The sequence below is a fragment of the Engystomops pustulosus genome, chromosome 6, assembly GCF_040894005.1.
Source record: "Engystomops pustulosus chromosome 6, aEngPut4.maternal, whole genome shotgun sequence".
Classification (NCBI taxonomy): domain Eukaryota; kingdom Metazoa; phylum Chordata; class Amphibia; order Anura; family Leptodactylidae; genus Engystomops; species Engystomops pustulosus.
Window position 1 is genome coordinate 71,812,265 of NC_092416.1, and position 18,221 is coordinate 71,830,485.

Consider the following 18,221-nt stretch of genomic DNA (forward strand, 5'->3'; position numbering starts at 1 on the left):
CTCACCCACCTCTCCATTATAACCTTCTGCACTGGTAAAGAAAAAAAAAACCATCGCCCAATTGCTTGGCACAGACACAGCTCCCTGGTGTCAGCACCAGTTGCCTCGGCTGCATGCCGTTTTTTGTTATTTTTGTTATTTTCTCTTCTTTTTCCTTCTTTTTTTAGTGTCAATCTCAAGTACTCCTGTGAAATGCCTGTCTACAAATATATCTATATATATGTATTTTATTTATCTCTTTGTATCCCTGCATGAATGGATGCCAGATACTGAACTTGCTTGAAAGGCAGGCACCTGCTTCTGTTAACAGCAGCACCCGGACATCACCCCATCTATTAAAGCACAGTGCTTCTGCCTTGTCCACAGACCCTCACAACCCCCTGGCTGTCATTTTATTTATTCTTTTGGTTATGTCTCTATATCTTGTGTTGATATTTATACCCCTCTGCACAAAATTAACCCTTTTTCTGCTCTGCTGCCAAGTTCAAAGGAGGACATGGGCAGTGAAAGGGTTAAGTATGGGCTAGCTTCCATTTTCTAATTTTTCCCCTTTCCTTTCCTTTTTATTTTTGCTTTTTATGTTTCCAGGGGAGATCTGTGGCTTTAAAATTCATGACCAGGATGTGCCATTTGAAGCCATGGTGGTGGACAAATCCACCGGTGAGGGTGTGATTCGATCCACAGAGAAGCTGGACTGTGAACTACAGAAAGATTACACCTTTACAATTCAAGCCTATGATTGTGGCAAAGGACCAGACGGCTCAAATGCAAAGAAATCTCACAAGTAAGAACAGCTGTGATTTGGGGTGTTTGGCGTGTTGTGTGATGATTCTTGTTTTCGCCATAGTTATTTTGTAAAGTCCATCATTGTGTGGTGTTATATAAATATATTATGTCAAGTTGAGCCAAAATATTTTGCAAGCTTCCTGAAAAAAGTATGAACAGCTTGTAACCCATGTCAGCTGGGCAACGGCCTATGAGTCAATCGAGGGTAGTAAGTAGCACTCCACCACCACCACCACAGCTATTACTAAATCGGGAGGTTTATGACATTGACTTGCAATTAACATTACATGCATATATTTCGTTGTGTACATTGTGGAAGGGTCATCTCCATGGCCCCATCACTTATTGTCAAATGAAATGACCATCTATATTTAATGTAGAACGTTGTGGGGATATTCAGCATCTGCTATAAAACCTACTGTGTGTCATTAATGTTTAAAGGCCAAGTAATTTATGTACATAATTAACTAGGCATATATTCTGCAATTTAGCAGAGATCAGTTGTTGCCATTATGTCATCAATGGTGTTTTTCAGTGAACACACCATTCACTTTATTTCAAAGGGAACCTGTCACCCGGAGACCCATTTTTAGAACCCCTCACCCAGTCCCCACAGAGCATAGTACATACACTGCCAAAGAGTTTTTGTATGAAAAATAGGTTTTACAGGAAAAAGGTATGTAACTTTCAATACCGTGTGCTTTCAATGCCTTTTCAAATATATGAAACCACCCATCACTTGGCTTGTTGTCGCCCCCTGCTATTCTATAGCCACTTCCCAGTGATGGGAGTTATTCATATATTTGAAAAGGACACATGGAGAAGCAGTTTCTCAAGGGTGGGGGGAAACTGCTCCTCTGTAGCCACTCCCAGGTGACAAGTGCCTAGAGCACATGGTATTGAAAGGTACTATATAACATATCTTTTTTCTGTGACCTATTTTTCATAAAAAAAATAAATAAAAAAACTCTTGGGTCCAGGGTCTTAAAGGCATGGGGTAAATTTGCAACTAAATCCAACATCGTTAATATTCCTGGCCCACTATCTCCAATCAAGGACTTCCCTGGCTTTCCCCAGGCACTCGCGTCTTCCCTGCTCCTAGAACCTATTGCGAGAAATCAGCAAGAGAGGGAGCTACCCGGGAGCTTGGTTACACTATCTACAACTGAGGAGTTACCTGTCTTCCCTGACTACCACGGAGTGTTTCCTCAAAGGCCTGACCACATTTGAGAACCTATGTTCCAAACAACTGGTTCCCGCATGGTGTGTGTCCTACCTATACAGGTTGTTATCTGATTCCAGTACCGAAGACCTCCCTCTGTCCTGTATGTCAGCATGGGAAGAGGAACTAGGGGAGAACTTTTCCAAGGAACCCCTTGTTCTGACCCACAAAATGTCAAAACTCCGGCAAAATACAAGAAACTAATTATAAAATATTAACATGCTGGTACAGGACTCTGGTGCACCTATATAGTATGTTCCCATCTGTGTCACCAATATGCTGGTGCTGCCACTCTGCCCCGGGATCCATGCGCTACGTTTGGTGGGACTGCAAAGTTATAGTCTCCATATGGTCGGCCGTCTGGGACCTATACAGGAGGATCTCACACCTGCTATTGCACTACTCTCAACGCTCCCGGGTAGCTTTCGCGACATTAAGAAGGGCATCCTGAGACGCTTCTTAGTAGCCCTCAGGTTGGTGATCCCCAGACTTTGGAAGTCAACGGTCTCCCCCCCCCCCACCTGATTGATGTGGGTTGAGGAGGTAGACCGTATCAGTCGTATGGAAGAACTCCAGGCGTCGGACGGCAACAGGATGGAGGCTTATTTCTCCACCTGCTCTACATGGATCCAGTGGAGAAACGCAGACTCGCTCAATAACTGTCTCTCTGTCAACCCCTTGAGGTCCATCATACTCTCTCTTTCCCCCTTGAACTAGACTTACCTTCACAACGACCCCGCGGAGCCAGGGCCCCCCATGTCTCCCCCACCCTCCCTTCCTCCCTATCCTCCCCTACCTCTTAGTTTGTGTCTCTAATATATATTGTTAAAAGTACCTTGAATACTTACATTAGCGATATAAGCTCTTTCCATGTCCGCACTATGGGGCTACGTCCTGAACATTTTGACCGCCATGTAGGTCACCTGGTACATTACTGTTCTTATTGTTATTATTATTTGTCATTCAGTCTTTCAATGAACCTTTTATTGAACTATAAAAAAACCTCTTTGGCAGTGTATGCACTATGCTCTGTGGGGACTAGAGGCTGTTTAAAATGGGTCTCCTGGTGGCAGGTTCCTTTTAACTGTATGTTTATTGATTTTACAATTTATACATAAAATAATACAATACAGAAAACAATGTACTGTATATAATCTACAGTATAAGCCGACCCGAGTATAAGCCGAGGTACCTAATTTTAACACAAAAAAAACTGGGAAAACATAATAACTCGAGTATAAGCGGAGGGTGGGAAATGCATTGATCACAGCCCCCCCAGTATATAGCCTGCCAGCCCCAGCCCCATTCAGTGTATAGCCATCCGGCACCACACTGCCCCCCCCATGCCAAGCTTTTAATCAAAAAATAATTAACACTGTACTCACCTTTCCGACGGCCCCCTGTAGGTCCTCTTTTTGCTTCAGATCCACTTCGGATCCTTTGGTCTTCTTCGGCTCCTCTTTGGGTCATCACGCTTGGCCGGCACACACAATGACGTCAGCCGCTTGCCGACGTCAATGTTCGTGAGCGACCAGCATTGCGAGGAGTTGGAAGGACCCAAAGTGGTACTGGAGCATCGGAAGCAAGAAGAGGACCTACAGGGGAGTCTGAAAGGTTTTTTTTTTTTTGTTTGTTTTTTTTAATTAATTATTATTATTATAGATTTGTGTATAAGCACAAATTTTGTGCTGAAAAACTCTGCTTATACTCGAGTATATACAGTAATGGAAAATGATTCCCGTCAGAAAACAATGGTCCAAAATTGTTGTAATGGACTTAGAATGTTAGCAATACATAGCAATCAATTGAAGGGAAAACCCACTAAGGGCCTGAGCATTGTACCCCTTAATCCCCACTGCCAGCAGACATCAGGAGTTGTAGTACAGTACAGTGTTTATGTAACAAGGCACAATGGTACCAAATAATCAACAATTTATAATGTACACATTGGGATGTCATGGCTTTAAACAACTTTACCTTGCCTTTTCTTAGACTAGTGGTATTGCCTTTTTCACAACTCTTTTAAAGGCTAGAATATGTACATTAGAAGTCCAAGGAGATGTATATGTCATGTTAATTGAAAAATCAGGTTAAGAACCCAAAATAGTATAGTATTGGTGTCCTTTTCATGTACCATTGCCAATATGGCTTACTTGTAGTTGCACATTGTAAGGGCTTATCCACCGTGTATTGAGGCCATGCACTGGCCAAACGAACTGCGGACAGCTCACAGCCTCCTTTTAGGTCTATTACACCTGGTCATGGAGTAAGAAGTACACAATGTCTTATGGCGCTGGCCAGTGTGAATGGTTGACGCTCAGTCAAAAATGCAAGAGGCCCTATACTGGAGTTAATTTGCGGTGCAGCCACTTGGTTTCCTTGGTGAGCACCCCTTCCCCTTCTCTATTCGGCTGTGTGCTTCACCCAGATTACAACCTATGTCAGGCACATGCCTATCTGCATGAGGCCTTACACACATAGTTACTCACTTTCCCATTAATGCTTTCTAGTAGCATTCTATATTGGTTTAATTGTATTTTTTTTACCCTGGTTGAAATATTCTACAAATTACTTTCCTATGAACAACAACAAAAAAATGGCAACATAGATGTGTATTGGTGTAAATGTATTTTTAGTTATAGGTTGTAGGTTTCGTGTAGTCTCCGAGTGGGACTGTTCCCTCGAGGCACTTATCTGGTTATTAGACCTCCTGCATTAAGTTCTTGTGCAGCTGATCTCATCTCAATTATGTGATTAACTCGCTGCAGGGCAACCGTGCACATCCAAGTGAATGACGTCAACGAATACGCTCCAGTCTTTAAGGAGAAGTCCTACAAAGCAACTGTCATCGAAGGAAAGAAATATGACAATATTCTGAAGGTGGAAGCTGTGGATGCTGACTGTTCCCCCCAGTTCAGCCAGATCTGCAGCTATGAAATTGTAACTCCCGATGTTCCCTTCACTATAGACAAAGATGGTAAGCTCCTGGTTTCCGACTCGGTTTTAAAATATTCATGTCATGCCTAGTATTCAGCAGCAAATGTACCCTAAAGGGTTTTTCCACAGGATATGCCATATGTGTCTGATAGATGGGGATCCCACAACTATCTCTAAAATGAAACTGCATGGCAGACTTTCAGCAGTTGTTGGGATTTTAAGTAAACATTGTAGAACCTAACTATACTGTTTTCATTACTCCCATAGTGAATAGGCATTTGGTAAATTGTGTATCTCACTGCCTACACAGTTTATATGACTCCTAAAATAGCGTAGCTGGCTATGTACAGTAAATTCTTGAGCACTGCTGAAGTACTGCGGCTGCGAAAAAGTGAAATTGCAGCCTTATTTAACCCCTTCCCGACATTTGACGTACTATTACTGCATGGTGGGAGGTGCGTTCCCGCAAAATGCAGTAATAGTACGTCAAGCTTCTGGCGCCGGCTCCTGAACGGAGCCGGCGCCAGAAGCTGCGGGTGTCGGCTATATATTATAGCCGACACCTGCCTCTAACACCCGCGATCGGAGATTTCTCCGATCGCGGGTGTTAACCCCAGGGGCATTTAGCTGGAATCGGACCCCCCCCCGCGCCGCTTACCGGGGGGGTCCGCTGCTCCGATCGCAGCCCCGGGACTGCCGGTGCCCGGGGCTGCACGATCCTCCTGCCGGGAGCCAGGTCCCTGCCTTCTGTCAACACAAAAATATTAAAGTTATATCCTGGAAAGATGGCGATGCAAAAACAAATGAGATTTTCTTTATATTTGTTTTTTTCCTGTAAAATATATAAAAAAACGATATAAATGAGGTATCACTGTAATCGTAGTGATCTAGAGAATAAAAATATTATAGTATTTTTAGTGTATGGTGTATGACCCCCAAAATATACAAAAAAAAGAACCCAAAATTGACAATTTTCTTTTCCTCCATACATTAAAGAGTTAATAAAATCTCATCAAAAAGCTGCAGACCCACTAAAAGGAAGTATTTGTAAAGTTCATCTCATGTCGCAAAAAATAAGCCCTTATATGTCCAAATTGCCAAAATAATAAAGATTGTATAGCCAATAAAAAGTGACAATGCATAATCTGCTCTGAATGGCGCAGCTTCCCTTCGATACCCTGTCGTGTGCCCATACAGCAGGTTACCACCACATATGGGGTATTACTATACACGGGAGAGATTGGGTATCAAATTTTGTGGAGCGTTTTTAATATTTTATCCACTGAGAATTTGTACATTTTATGAAAAACACATTAATTTAGTAAAAAAAAAAAAAAAATTTCAAAATTGCATCCGATTTTGTTTTAACCCCTGTAAACCAATTAAAGGGTTAACAAACTTCATAAAAGTTGTTTTACGTTCGTTGAGGGGTGTAGTTTCTATAATGGGGTAATTTATGGGGTTTTACTTTTATTTAGGCCTCTCAAAGTGACTTCAAACCTGAGCAGGTCCCTCAATAGCAGGATTTTGCTTTTTTTATGAAAATGTGAAAAATTGCACCTAACGTTCAAAGCCCCATAGCATCCTACAAAAATGATAGTATGTATAAAAAAACCTCGGAGGTATAAAGTAGACATTTGGTGAATGTTAGTTATTATGTTTTCTGGTGTTATGACTCATGTGTGGAAAAAGTAGAACATTTTGAATTTTGAAAATTGAGAATTTTTCCAAATTTTCACCAAATATCTGATTTTCTCATAAATAAATGCAAAACATACCACCAAAATTTTGTAACTAACATGAAGTACAATGTGTCACGAGAAAACAATTTCAAAATCACTTGGATATGTTAAAGAGTTTCGAAGTTATAACCACTTATAGTGACACAGGGCAGATTTGAAAAAATGGGCCGTGTCAGGAAGGTGAAAAGTGGCATCAGCGTTAAGGGGTTAAGGGATGGGTGTAGGAACCTCATTTATCTGACATAAATGATCTATCTAGTAGTGGATATGCCAAAAGTGTTCTGTGTTAAAACCCTACTAAGCTGAGCCCTTATTTAGACTGTTTTCTAGAGAATGTGCTGCATCCCACCTGGTGAGGTAATGGGGTTGTTAAGCTGCATATATCAAAGAACTTTTGAAACGGATCAGTAGGGGACACACCAGTGTGGTTGTATTCAAACCATTGGCCTGTAATTTTATTCAGAAATTGTTTTAAAAAATTTGGAAAATCTTTAACCTTGTTCCTAATAGTCCTGAACTCGAGATGCTATTGCACCTCTGACTATTCCCTGTATTCATTAACAATAAAGTGAATTCAGGGTGACATTGCTATTTAAAGCAGCCAGCATCTCTTTGGAGGGGAAGTCTTTAGCTGAATCCTTAATAAAGCTACCAGTGTGGCATGTTTTGTCTTACAAATTTGTAAGCGCACACTATGTACTACATTTCTTTTATGGTTATCAATTAAAAGTTATGTTAACTAGTCCATCAAATACCCTTCATTTCATGGAATACATGACATTTAATGGGTGTAACATTAAATGTTTCCTAATGTAGAAAAAGATTAAAGGAAATGTTCATTTTAGAAACAACATTTTTATCAAACTGAGCAGATATATGTTACGTAGAGCATCTCTTCCTCATATGGACCAGTCCATAGTTTTGGGCAAAGTGTAAGGCTTCATTCATATGGCGGATATTTGGATAGTGCCGGGTCAGCTTGGTTCTGAACAGTAACTCGCTAATCAATTAAGACCATAAAAATGTGTGGTTAGTCTTAAGCTGTAGAAATGAGCCAGACATCATTATTACTGTAGTAAATGCTGTGTAAATACAAAATACTGCGTTTCTTTTAATCTGCAAATTGAAGAATATATTTTGTTTTCATATCTTTTCCTGTGATTATATTAGGTTATATCAAGAACACTGAGAAGCTGAATTATGGGAAAGAACGTCAATATAAGCTCACAGTAACTGCATATGACTGCGGGAAAAAGAGGGCCACTGAAGACATATTGGTCAAGATTAGCATCAAACCAACATGCAAAGCCAGCTGGCAAGGTAGGGTTTTCACCAGAGGTAGTTCTTTGCTTTACAAAAATAAACCTTAACAAATGGAAGTATAAACTGGAATATAGCAGTTATGAGGAAGTATGTTGATGCTTAGAACAGTTTGTGTTTCACTATAGGTTGGAGTAAGAGAATAGAGTATGAGCCTGGTACTGGATCGTTGGCGCTATTTCCTGGAATGCATCTGGAGACATGTGATGAGCCCATCACTTCCATTCAAGCCACCGTACAACTGGAAACCAGTCACATTGGCAAAGGCTGTGACCGAGATACCTATTCTGAGAAGTCTATTCATCGACTATGTGGTAAGAGTAAGACGCTACAATGTGAGGAAGTTTATGGCCAAGTTAGGTTAAGCACATCTTTAAAATGATTCCACATAAATATTGTGAGATGCTGGCAAATTAACTAGTTTTTGTTTTTTCTGCAGGCGCCTCATCAAGCACAGCAGAGCTGCTTCCTCCTCCTAATACTGCTGCTAACTGGACCCTGGGGCTGTCCACAGATAACGGCCATGACAGTGACCAGGTGTTTGAGTTTAATGGTACACAAGCTGTCAAGATTCCTGATGGGATTGTAACAGCTGACTTGAAAGAGCCATTTGTTATATCTGTGTGGATGAGGCATGGCCCAGGAGGACGTGACAAGGAAACCATTCTGTGCAATTCAGACAAGACAGGTACTGATGCTCCCCGTATAGTTAAAGCCTAGCTAAACACTTGAAGCCATGTTTCAGAAATCAGTAGTGCAGATAATAATAGTAAAAATATATATTGTGAAAGAAAAATTCTTATCTGTCTTATTCTGTAAACAGCAGACAGATAAGGAGAGATGACTAAAGTTTCACTTTAGCTATGTAAGAAGATATGATTATAAAATGTCTGTAAGGAGTTGGGCGATTGGAAACTTCCTTAGTGTCTATCAGGAGGTAAAGCTGATTTACAAATGTGGTTAAGTGCAGGAAGATAAAATTGGACAGGGAAGTATGTTTCTTTACTAAAGTATATTACAAAGTGTTTCATTATCACCTGCACTGTTAATTTCTGAAAGATAAAAAAATGGATAAAATTTTTTATGTTGAATCAATTTTATTGTAAATTGCAGAACACAAAATACAGCACAACACTTGTATGGATAAACATAAAATATACAATATGTCATCGATGTCATCGCTGCTCCCCCGATGTCATCGCGGCTCCTCTTCTTGCTTTCACGCCGTCTTCTGTCTTCTTTAACATCGTGTTGGGTGCCGCCACTGTTCTCTCCCGTGCGGCGCCTAGTATGACGTCAGCAGCTGACGTCATACTAGGCGCCGCACGGGAGAAGAACAATGGCGGCGCCCAGCACGATGTTAAAGAAGCCAGAAGAGGAGCCGGGAAGCCAGAAAAGGAGCCGCGATGACATCGGGGGAGCAGCCTCTTGGACAGGGTAGAGGATAACTTTAAAAACTGTGCCTTGAATATCATATAATCATTGGCATGCCCACCATCAGGTATGTCCCCTCCTTCCACACGTAGTGGGGTTTTGCTTGGTTTCAAAGATCTGCATTAAGCTCAACACATAGAGGTAACATTCATAGAACACGAAAACCAAAAACTTAAGAATTAAAACTTTTAGTTATGCTTAAACTAAAGTAATCAAGTGTAGCTCTACATTAGGTACAGAACACATGACTATGTATACAGACATTGTAGTCCCACAAGAGTTGAACATCTAGATCTTATGTTATATCACATGGAAAGCTCAGGAGGCAATACAACAATTTTTTTTTTACCGGTTTACTTGACCATAACCTCATAATATAGAATGTATTTGTAAACCTATCTAGGCTTCAGCATATTGAGGGATTGATTTCTGTTTCCATGACGAGTTGCTAGCATCAGAGGCCTGGATACTGCAATGCAGTAACTATCTGTTTGACATATTGGCCAGCAGCCCTTATTGACTTATGTTTGTATAATGACTCTACCTACAGCAGATGTACATAGATTTGTGTAATCACATGCTTATTATTCATGAGACTCTGCTGGATTTCCAATTAGATGCTATGAAGTTATTTGTGTAAGGAACCATCAGATGTTTATATGCAAGTTGCTGTGTTATGAGTGTGGCTTTGCATTTACTGGCTTACATGGTGGCTGTGGGCGGACATATAGCTGTTGGGGATCATCTGCAGCATTGGGGATATGTTCATCCACTAAGCAGAGCAGGGCAGAGGATTGTATAGTTCCTAACGTTTCTTTATACCTGAGCGGCTGCAGTGCACACAGAAGGCATTGATCTGCAGGCACATTATTGGAAAAGCACAGAGACCTGCTGTCTGTGGGAAGTGAAATGTGACCTGATAGTATCACTGCCCTCCATGAATAGAACCTTTTTAAAAAAAACAGGCAAGCTATGTTTGGGTCTCAGTGGGATATCGACTGCATGAGACCTAGAAAAGAAGTTTTTTTTATGAATAAATTCTCCCCACCTTCCCCCTCAAGCTCCTGAAAGGTCATTATTGACCATGCAACTCTTAGGGCAAATTACTACTATTAAGAAGCAGCCTATAATACTGTATGTTAGTTTTATTTTTATTAATTTGTTAAAACCTTGCATTACTTCAACTAATGCTCTCTATTATACCTCCAGGTTGCTATTCCAATTTTCCTGGTTGTCATTGGAAATTTGTGGTACTCACCCTCTCTTATTAGGCCAGGTCCCTTTTTGTCATACTAGTTGTTGTTAAAGTGTCTTACTGACTTATTGTAATGCAAGGCATATTTTTTAGGGCACAAATTGACAGATTTCTGTCTTAAACACATTGAAAACCGTGATGATTTGCAGTAAAACTACAGGTCAAGTCAGTTTTCAGCCAAATTGGCTTCCACTTCTACATTGTCCATGTTGAAAAGGGTCTTCACTTTTTCTCAAGAGACTGAATTAAAAACCTGTACTTGGAAGGCTTAATGAGACATATTTATGTTTTTTTTTACTTAATATAATGTGCATCTAAGCACCATTGAGGTCTGATTGACAAAAATACCGCGATACAGTGGTATACTGGATAAGCAAATTGCTCCCTCCCACAGTAAGCAGATCTTTAAGGCACATTTCACTTTACAGTACAGTACTGTGGTCTGTTTATTTCATCAGTATTTGGAAACACAAATCAGGAATTGATTTTAAACACAAAAAATGTTCAAATCTTTAATATTGTAGCGTGTGGCCTGAAGCTGCGGTTTAGAGTGACTGGCACAAGATGTAACTTTTGAAGATTCATTTGAAGTAATCACTTCTATTTCCTTTTTAGATATGAATCGACACCATTATTCTCTTTATATACACAACTGCAAACTTGGATTCCTGTTCCGACAAGAACCCACAGAAGAAAAATCATATAAGCCTGCAGAGTTTCACTGGAAGTTGAATCAGGTAAAAGACTTTTGTTATGTCTTCTGCTCCATGATGCATGTAGTTTAGATGGAAGTTACCCCCATGTGTAAAGCTGGCAGTGTGCGGTTTATGGAAACTTTAATTGCTGCTGTACCTAGCGATAGAATATATTAGTATATAGCAGGCGGGGGCTCAACTAATTTAATTATAATAATAAATAATTCCTTTATTTATATAAAGAATTTGCAGCGCTACACAAAGCTTACCAAATCAGTCCCTGTCCTCATGGGGCTCACAATCTAATCAACCTACCAGTATGTTTTGGAGTGTAGGAGGAAACCGGAGGAAACCCATACAAGCTCTTTGAAGATGTAGACCTGGATGGGACTTGAACCCAGGACCCCAACACAGCACGGCTGTAGTGCTAACCATGACCCATCCAGTGCTGATAACTACCTACCAGTCTCTAATCTCCATTTCCTCTCCAAACTCCTGGAACGCCTGGTCTATTCCCGACTAATGTAAAGGTCCATTGAACTAAAGGTCCTTAGGTTGTATTTGGTTCATATTTCCCAACCTGAACGATACAGGATTTATGTGTTCATAGTAATCTCTGATAATTTGCATCACTGCTTCCCTGTGGCACTACAGTCCCAAACTATACAACCAGAGTTAGTAAATGGGGGAAGTACTTGCACAAGCAGGTAAGCCAGGGCCTATATTTCTAGTAGAATCTGCCCAGATACAGCTCCGAGTATAGGGAACGTTTCTTTTTTTCTGTACCCGGTGTACAACTGCAATTTTTTTTATAGAGTTTTATATATTTCGACAAAAATCTTCCTGACAGAAAATGTCTGCACATACCCTAAATTTGTCATTTTCTGAAATTAAGGACAGAAGGAAGAGAACAAACATTCTCCAAACCCATCTCATTACAAAAATCATTTTCAGTTTTATCGGTAGTAGCTGCGCAGGAACATATTGCAGTGGGCGGTGTGGGATGCTTGTTACTGTGCAGCAAAAATGATTTCAAGTAAACACTTCTAGACAAGTCTTCATGTCACATTGCAGAGCGCAGCTCCAAGTAGAAGTACCAGGATTTTAGTGTAGGTTCAAGGGACTCAGTCAATATTTAGAGAGGCAGCGGCCCCTGCAGAGCTGCTCATTCACAGTATGACACGTTGTGCGTGTAAAGGAAACAAACCATCGTCTTTGTAATATCAACTTGTAGAAATGAACAGCCTATTTGTAGGCCATTGTATGCACTGGAGAATTCAAGTAGGAGTCAAGTTACCAATAAGTATGTTCATGTTGCTTCTGAAAAACACAGCAAGGCATTCACATGACTTGCTATCTGAAGTTTGAAGGGTTAATTGCCATTTACAGTAGGTAAATGGAAGTATAAAGGACATAGGTTTAAAACTACTACAAAATAATTTTACCATTGGGCAGCATTTGATTAAGCACTCAGCATTGAGAGGCCTTAAAGGGGTTGTCCACTTTCAGCAAATATTTGATATGATTTCTGAAAGGAAAAGTTCCTTTCTGTATAAATTCCTCGTGGTCTTCTAGATCTCTGCTTGCTGTTCTGCTATAGAAAGCTTCTATGTTTACTTCTAGTGGATAGAAATCTGTCCATGTGATGTGATGGACAGGCAGATACACAAGCTGTTATTATTACACAGCTCCTGTTACTCTCTGTGATCATAATGGTTTGTGCACATGCATGTCCATCACATCACATGGACAGATTTTTATGCACTGGAAGTAAACAGAGAAGCTTCCTAGAGAATGACACCCTTGTGGTCTAAACAAATTATTTTTCATCTGTCTTCAGGATTTCCCATTTGATGAATTCATGTATTTAAGTCAAAATGTGTATGTAGTATCCCAGTGATTTTCAACCTTTTTTGAGCCGCGGCACACTTTTTATACTTAGAAAATCCTGGGGCACACCACCAACCAAAATAGCACAAAATGACACTAAAACAGTCATATTATAAATATAGTTAATAATATAGATTCTAAATTTATTTTACTCAGTCATTGTGAAACCTGGGCCTGTTTCGATAAACACAAAAGGGATATCCTGGCAGGAATGGTGGAAAGACACACACAAAGCTCTTCCTCAACAGTTCTCAGTTTCTCCCTGTTTTTAGTATATGGTGCTGATTATTATGTGGCTCATATACTGCAAAATAAAGGGGTACAATGAGAAGTACTATGGCCATGAGGCCAGAGTACAAGTGCCAGCTCATATACTCAGCATATGAGCTGGTACTTGTAGTACTCCAGCCTCATGACTATAGTATTTCTCATTGTTATATGCAGTATACTGCTGGAGTACTAAAAGTACCAGCAGTATAGAGTATTCTGCCAACAGTTCATATACTCAGGCAAATGCTCATATAGTCAGCATTATTGGCGGGCATTACCTTGGCGGTGGGCAAATGCGAGTGTCTCTCCGCTCTCAGGATGATGCGCCGGCCTCGGTGATGTCATTTTGTCGCGCGAGGTTCAACGCTTGCGCATGTGTTATTGTACACGTCTCCTACATTGTAAGAAGCCATGATTGCGCATTGCTGGGAAACAAAACACAGGGAGCACCATAGTTTGGGGAACTTTCCCCGCGGCACACCCGACCATGTGTCGCGGCACACTGGTTGAAAATCACTGTAGTATCCAACTCTTGTTTTTGTTTTTTTTTTGCACTAGAATCCAAAAGTCATTTCATTTTATGGATGGATAACCACATTTCCTAACTCTTTTCATAAATTCCACCAAAACCAACACAGTTCCAAGGCTATTGATGATTAGAGGACTTTTACATCTAAGCTAGCCTGGAAAGGGATGATCATCTCGTATTTTTAGCACATTCACTGCGCTTATAGTAAAGGATCCCCGTGAAACCATTTTTCATCTAACAGGATCATCAGAAAGATCTCTTTACTGTCATTCAATTATTTTTTTTTAATTTATATAACTCCATTATTGACTTATGTTTGTATAATGACTCTACCTACAGCAGATGTACATAGATTTGTGTAATCACATGCTTATTATTCATGAGACTCTGCTGGATTTCCAATTAGATGCTATGAAGTTATTTGTGTAAGGAACCATCAGATGTTTATATGCAAGTTGCTGTGTTATGAGTGTGGCTTTGCATTTACTGGCTTACATGGTGGCTGTGGGCGGACATATAGCTGTTGGGGATCATCTGCAGCATTGGGGATATGTTCATCCACTAAGCAGAGCAGGGCAGAGGATTGTATAGTTCCTAACGTTTCTTTATACCTGAGCGGCTGCAGTGCACACAGAAGGCATTGATCTGCAGGCACATTATTGGAAAAGCACAGAGACCTGCTGTCTGTGGGAAGTGAAATGTGACCTGATAGTATCACTGCCCTCCATGAATAGAACCTTTTTAAAAAAAACAGGCAAGCTATGTTTGGGTCTCAGTGGGATATCGACTGCATGAGACCTAGAAAAGAAGTTTTTTTTATGAATAAATTCTCCCCACCTTCCCCCTCAAGCTCCTGAAAGGTCATTATTGACCATGCAACTCTTAGGGCAAATTACTACTATTAAGAAGCAGCCTATAATACTGTATGTTAGTTTTATTTTTATTAATTTGTTAAAACCTTGCATTACTTCAACTAATGCTCTCTATTATACCTCCAGGTTGCTATTCCAATTTTCCTGGTTGTCATTGGAAATTTGTGGTACTCACCCTCTCTTATTAGGCCAGGTCCCTTTTTGTCATACTAGTTGTTGTTAAAGTGTCTTACTGACTTATTGTAATGCAAGGCATATTTTTTAGGGCACAAATTGACAGATTTCTGTCTTAAACACATTGAAAACCGTGATGATTTGCAGTAAAACTACAGGTCAAGTCAGTTTTCAGCCAAATTGGCTTCCACTTCTACATTGTCCATGTTGAAAAGGGTCTTCACTTTTTCTCAAGAGACTGAATTAAAAACCTGTACTTGGAAGGCTTAATGAGACATATTTATGTTTTTTTTTACTTAATATAATGTGCATCTAGTCAGCATTATTGGCGGGCATTACCTTGGCGGTGGGCAAATGCGAGTGTCTCTCCGCTCTCAGGATGATGCGCCGGCCTCGGTGATGTCATTTTGTCGCGCGAGGTTCAACGCTTGCGCATGTGTTATTGTACACGTCTCCTACATTGTAAGAAGCCATGATTGCGCATTGCTGGGAAACAAAACACAGGGAGCACCATAGTTTGGGGAACTTTCCCCGCGGCACACCCGACCATGTGTCGCGGCACACTGGTTGAAAATCACTGTAGTATCCAACTCTTGTTTTTGTTTTTTTTTTGCACTAGAATCCAAAAGTCATTTCATTTTATGGATGGATAACCACATTTCCTAACTCTTTTCATAAATTCCACCAAAACCAACACAGTTCCAAGGCTATTGATGATTAGAGGACTTTTACATCTAAGCTAGCCTGGAAAGGGATGATCATCTCGTATTTTTAGCACATTCACTGCGCTTATAGTAAAGGATCCCCGTGAAACCATTTTTCATCTAACAGGATCATCAGAAAGATCTCTTTACTGTCATTCAATTATTTTTTTTTAATTTATATAACTCCATAAATGTTATATTCCAAACTATCCTCAACTATCCTAATTCACCAGTTTCTGTAACTACCCTCTCTAGTTCCATTTTATTTGCGTTGGCAGCTGTCTGGAACTGGTTTCTAAAATTATACTGCCCACCAAGTCTTTTACTGCTGCAGTTTTGCCCATTGTTTACATACTGTATATGCTCGAGTATAAGCCAAGTTTTTCAGCTCAACAAATGTGCTGAAACTGAGAGCAAGGGGCTTCTGGCTATATACTGGGGGCATGAGCAGGCATGTTATACACTAGACTTATACTCGAGTCAATCGTTTTTCCCATTTTTTTGTGTTAAAATTAGGGGTCTCGGCATATACTTGACTTGGCTTTTACTCGTCTATATACGGTAATTGAATTTTATTTTGTTGGTCTGAGTGCATAACCTTACCTTTATCTACATGCCATTTGTCTGCCCAATTCTCCAGCTTTCACAGATACCTCTGTAACATTATACTATCTGCCTCTGTTGATTACTGTACAAAGCCTAATGCTCCAGCTCCTAGTGTTAACCCTGCCCAGCTCCCATTTGGTTTTTATTAAGAGCGCCATCACTCTGTTTGGCACTGAAACTTGCATTGCATGCGCACGACCCTCCCCTGCTGTTGGAAACTGGTTGCCCTGTTTTTGTAAAGGTTTCTTTGAGTAAATATAATGGCAATCACTGAAGGACTTGGCTGCTGCTGGTTATGCAATCGGCCCTTGGGACACTGCAGCCAGAAACCAATGTGACCTTGTACTAGGAGCCGCCTGTGCTGTTCTAGACTGTAAGTCTACAGTGTAACTTAATAACTGCCCATTCTACCCTTCTGATGCCCATCTCTAAGGAGTGTAGGCAAGCCCCAGGACTTCATGCCGCTTTATCTCTCTGCACACTAAAGGACATTTTAATACTTGTCTGTTGTCATTGCTATGAAGATTGAAATGCTGTTGACTGTATTATTTCTATTCAGGGTGAACAAAATCATGTATACATACAAAAAAAATGTACTTCTTTCCAAAATGTTTTTGTGTTGAAAAATTGTAATCCATTAAAGAAAACGTATTGCATACAACTGCAATCTTAGTGGCCTGTTATTTAGGCCAAGTAGTTAAGTCAGGGATAATTTTATTAAAGAAATGCTTTATTTGATTCAATCTATTGCCTGTGTAATGGCAGCCAAAATGTCAATGCTTCTTGCAACCATTTTGCACACAACCCTTGGTTCTTGCATCCTGCAAAGCATTAAAGAAATAAATGAAATGTGTTATGTTTTTGTATCCACAGGCCTGTGACAAGGAATGGCATCACTATGTCATGACTGTGGACTTCCCCACTGTCACTCTCTATGTTGATGGCGTTTCATATGAACCCTTCACCGTGACTGAGGATTACCCACTACATCCTACAAAACTGGACACTCAGCTGGTGGTCGGTGCTTGCTGGCAAGGTAATGGTCCATTCATATGTCTATTTCTTTCTATGGTTTTTATTGCTGGATATATTTATTCACTGGTTGACATATCTAGATTTTCATTCACACAAGCATAAATGAAGGCCATGAGCTAACCGCAAAATCGACACTTGGCTCATAGCCCCCATTGCGATTTATTCGGCACAGTCACGGAGCAGGGAACAAAGTTGCATATTATAGAAACGGTCCTATTCCTGTCCGGATTTGTGACACAGCCGGTCATTTCCTATGGAGATGGGAGAGGTGAACAGTGCATCTTGACCTAGTCAAAACTGGTCACAGGAACATTTTATAGTAGATGATTACCTTGGCTTTTTACATTGAAACAGCGCACTGTCCATTTTGGTGATTAGTGTTCATTTGCATATTTGATATTTTTTGTAAGGCGGTATGTGGGTAAATTAGGTTTTCAGGGCGATGTTTAAAAGAAATATTGTCAGATACATTAAATTTTGGCTATTGGACATTATAAAACTACAACTTCCATCCTGTCTTTACTGTCACAATCTGTTACAACATGCATGCTATTCTATAACCTCTAGAAAGAAGAGGCCATTGCTATAGAGTGACCTAAATAGAGGCCTTTTAGATACTCTAGGGGCAGTCATGGAGAATCTCATTTGATTCACTTCACAGTCCTGACCTTGCATCATTATATGATGTCAGCATATAGATTTAATATATTTGTATCAATACTTGTGATATACTGTAAGTTTCAGAAATGT

At 40.2% G+C, this 18,221-nt stretch overlaps 1 protein-coding gene across 4 annotated transcripts in view; it reads left to right on the forward strand.

Moving 5' to 3' along the window:
• CLSTN1 (calsyntenin 1) overlaps window positions 1-18,221 on the forward strand; it is a 68,743-nt gene that overhangs the window by 38,553 nt on the left and 11,969 nt on the right. For all 4 annotated transcript variants that reach the window (XM_072156506.1, XM_072156508.1, XM_072156507.1 and 1 more), the window contains 7 exons: window positions 589-784; window positions 4,777-4,985; window positions 7,858-8,007; window positions 8,136-8,321; window positions 8,447-8,695; window positions 11,312-11,433; window positions 17,310-17,472. In XM_072156506.1, the coding sequence (XP_072012607.1) occupies window positions 589-784; window positions 4,777-4,985; window positions 7,858-8,007; window positions 8,136-8,321; window positions 8,447-8,695; window positions 11,312-11,433; window positions 17,310-17,472 (1,275 nt within the window). The remainder of the gene's footprint in view (window positions 1-588; window positions 785-4,776; window positions 4,986-7,857; window positions 8,008-8,135; window positions 8,322-8,446; window positions 8,696-11,311; window positions 11,434-17,309; window positions 17,473-18,221) is intronic.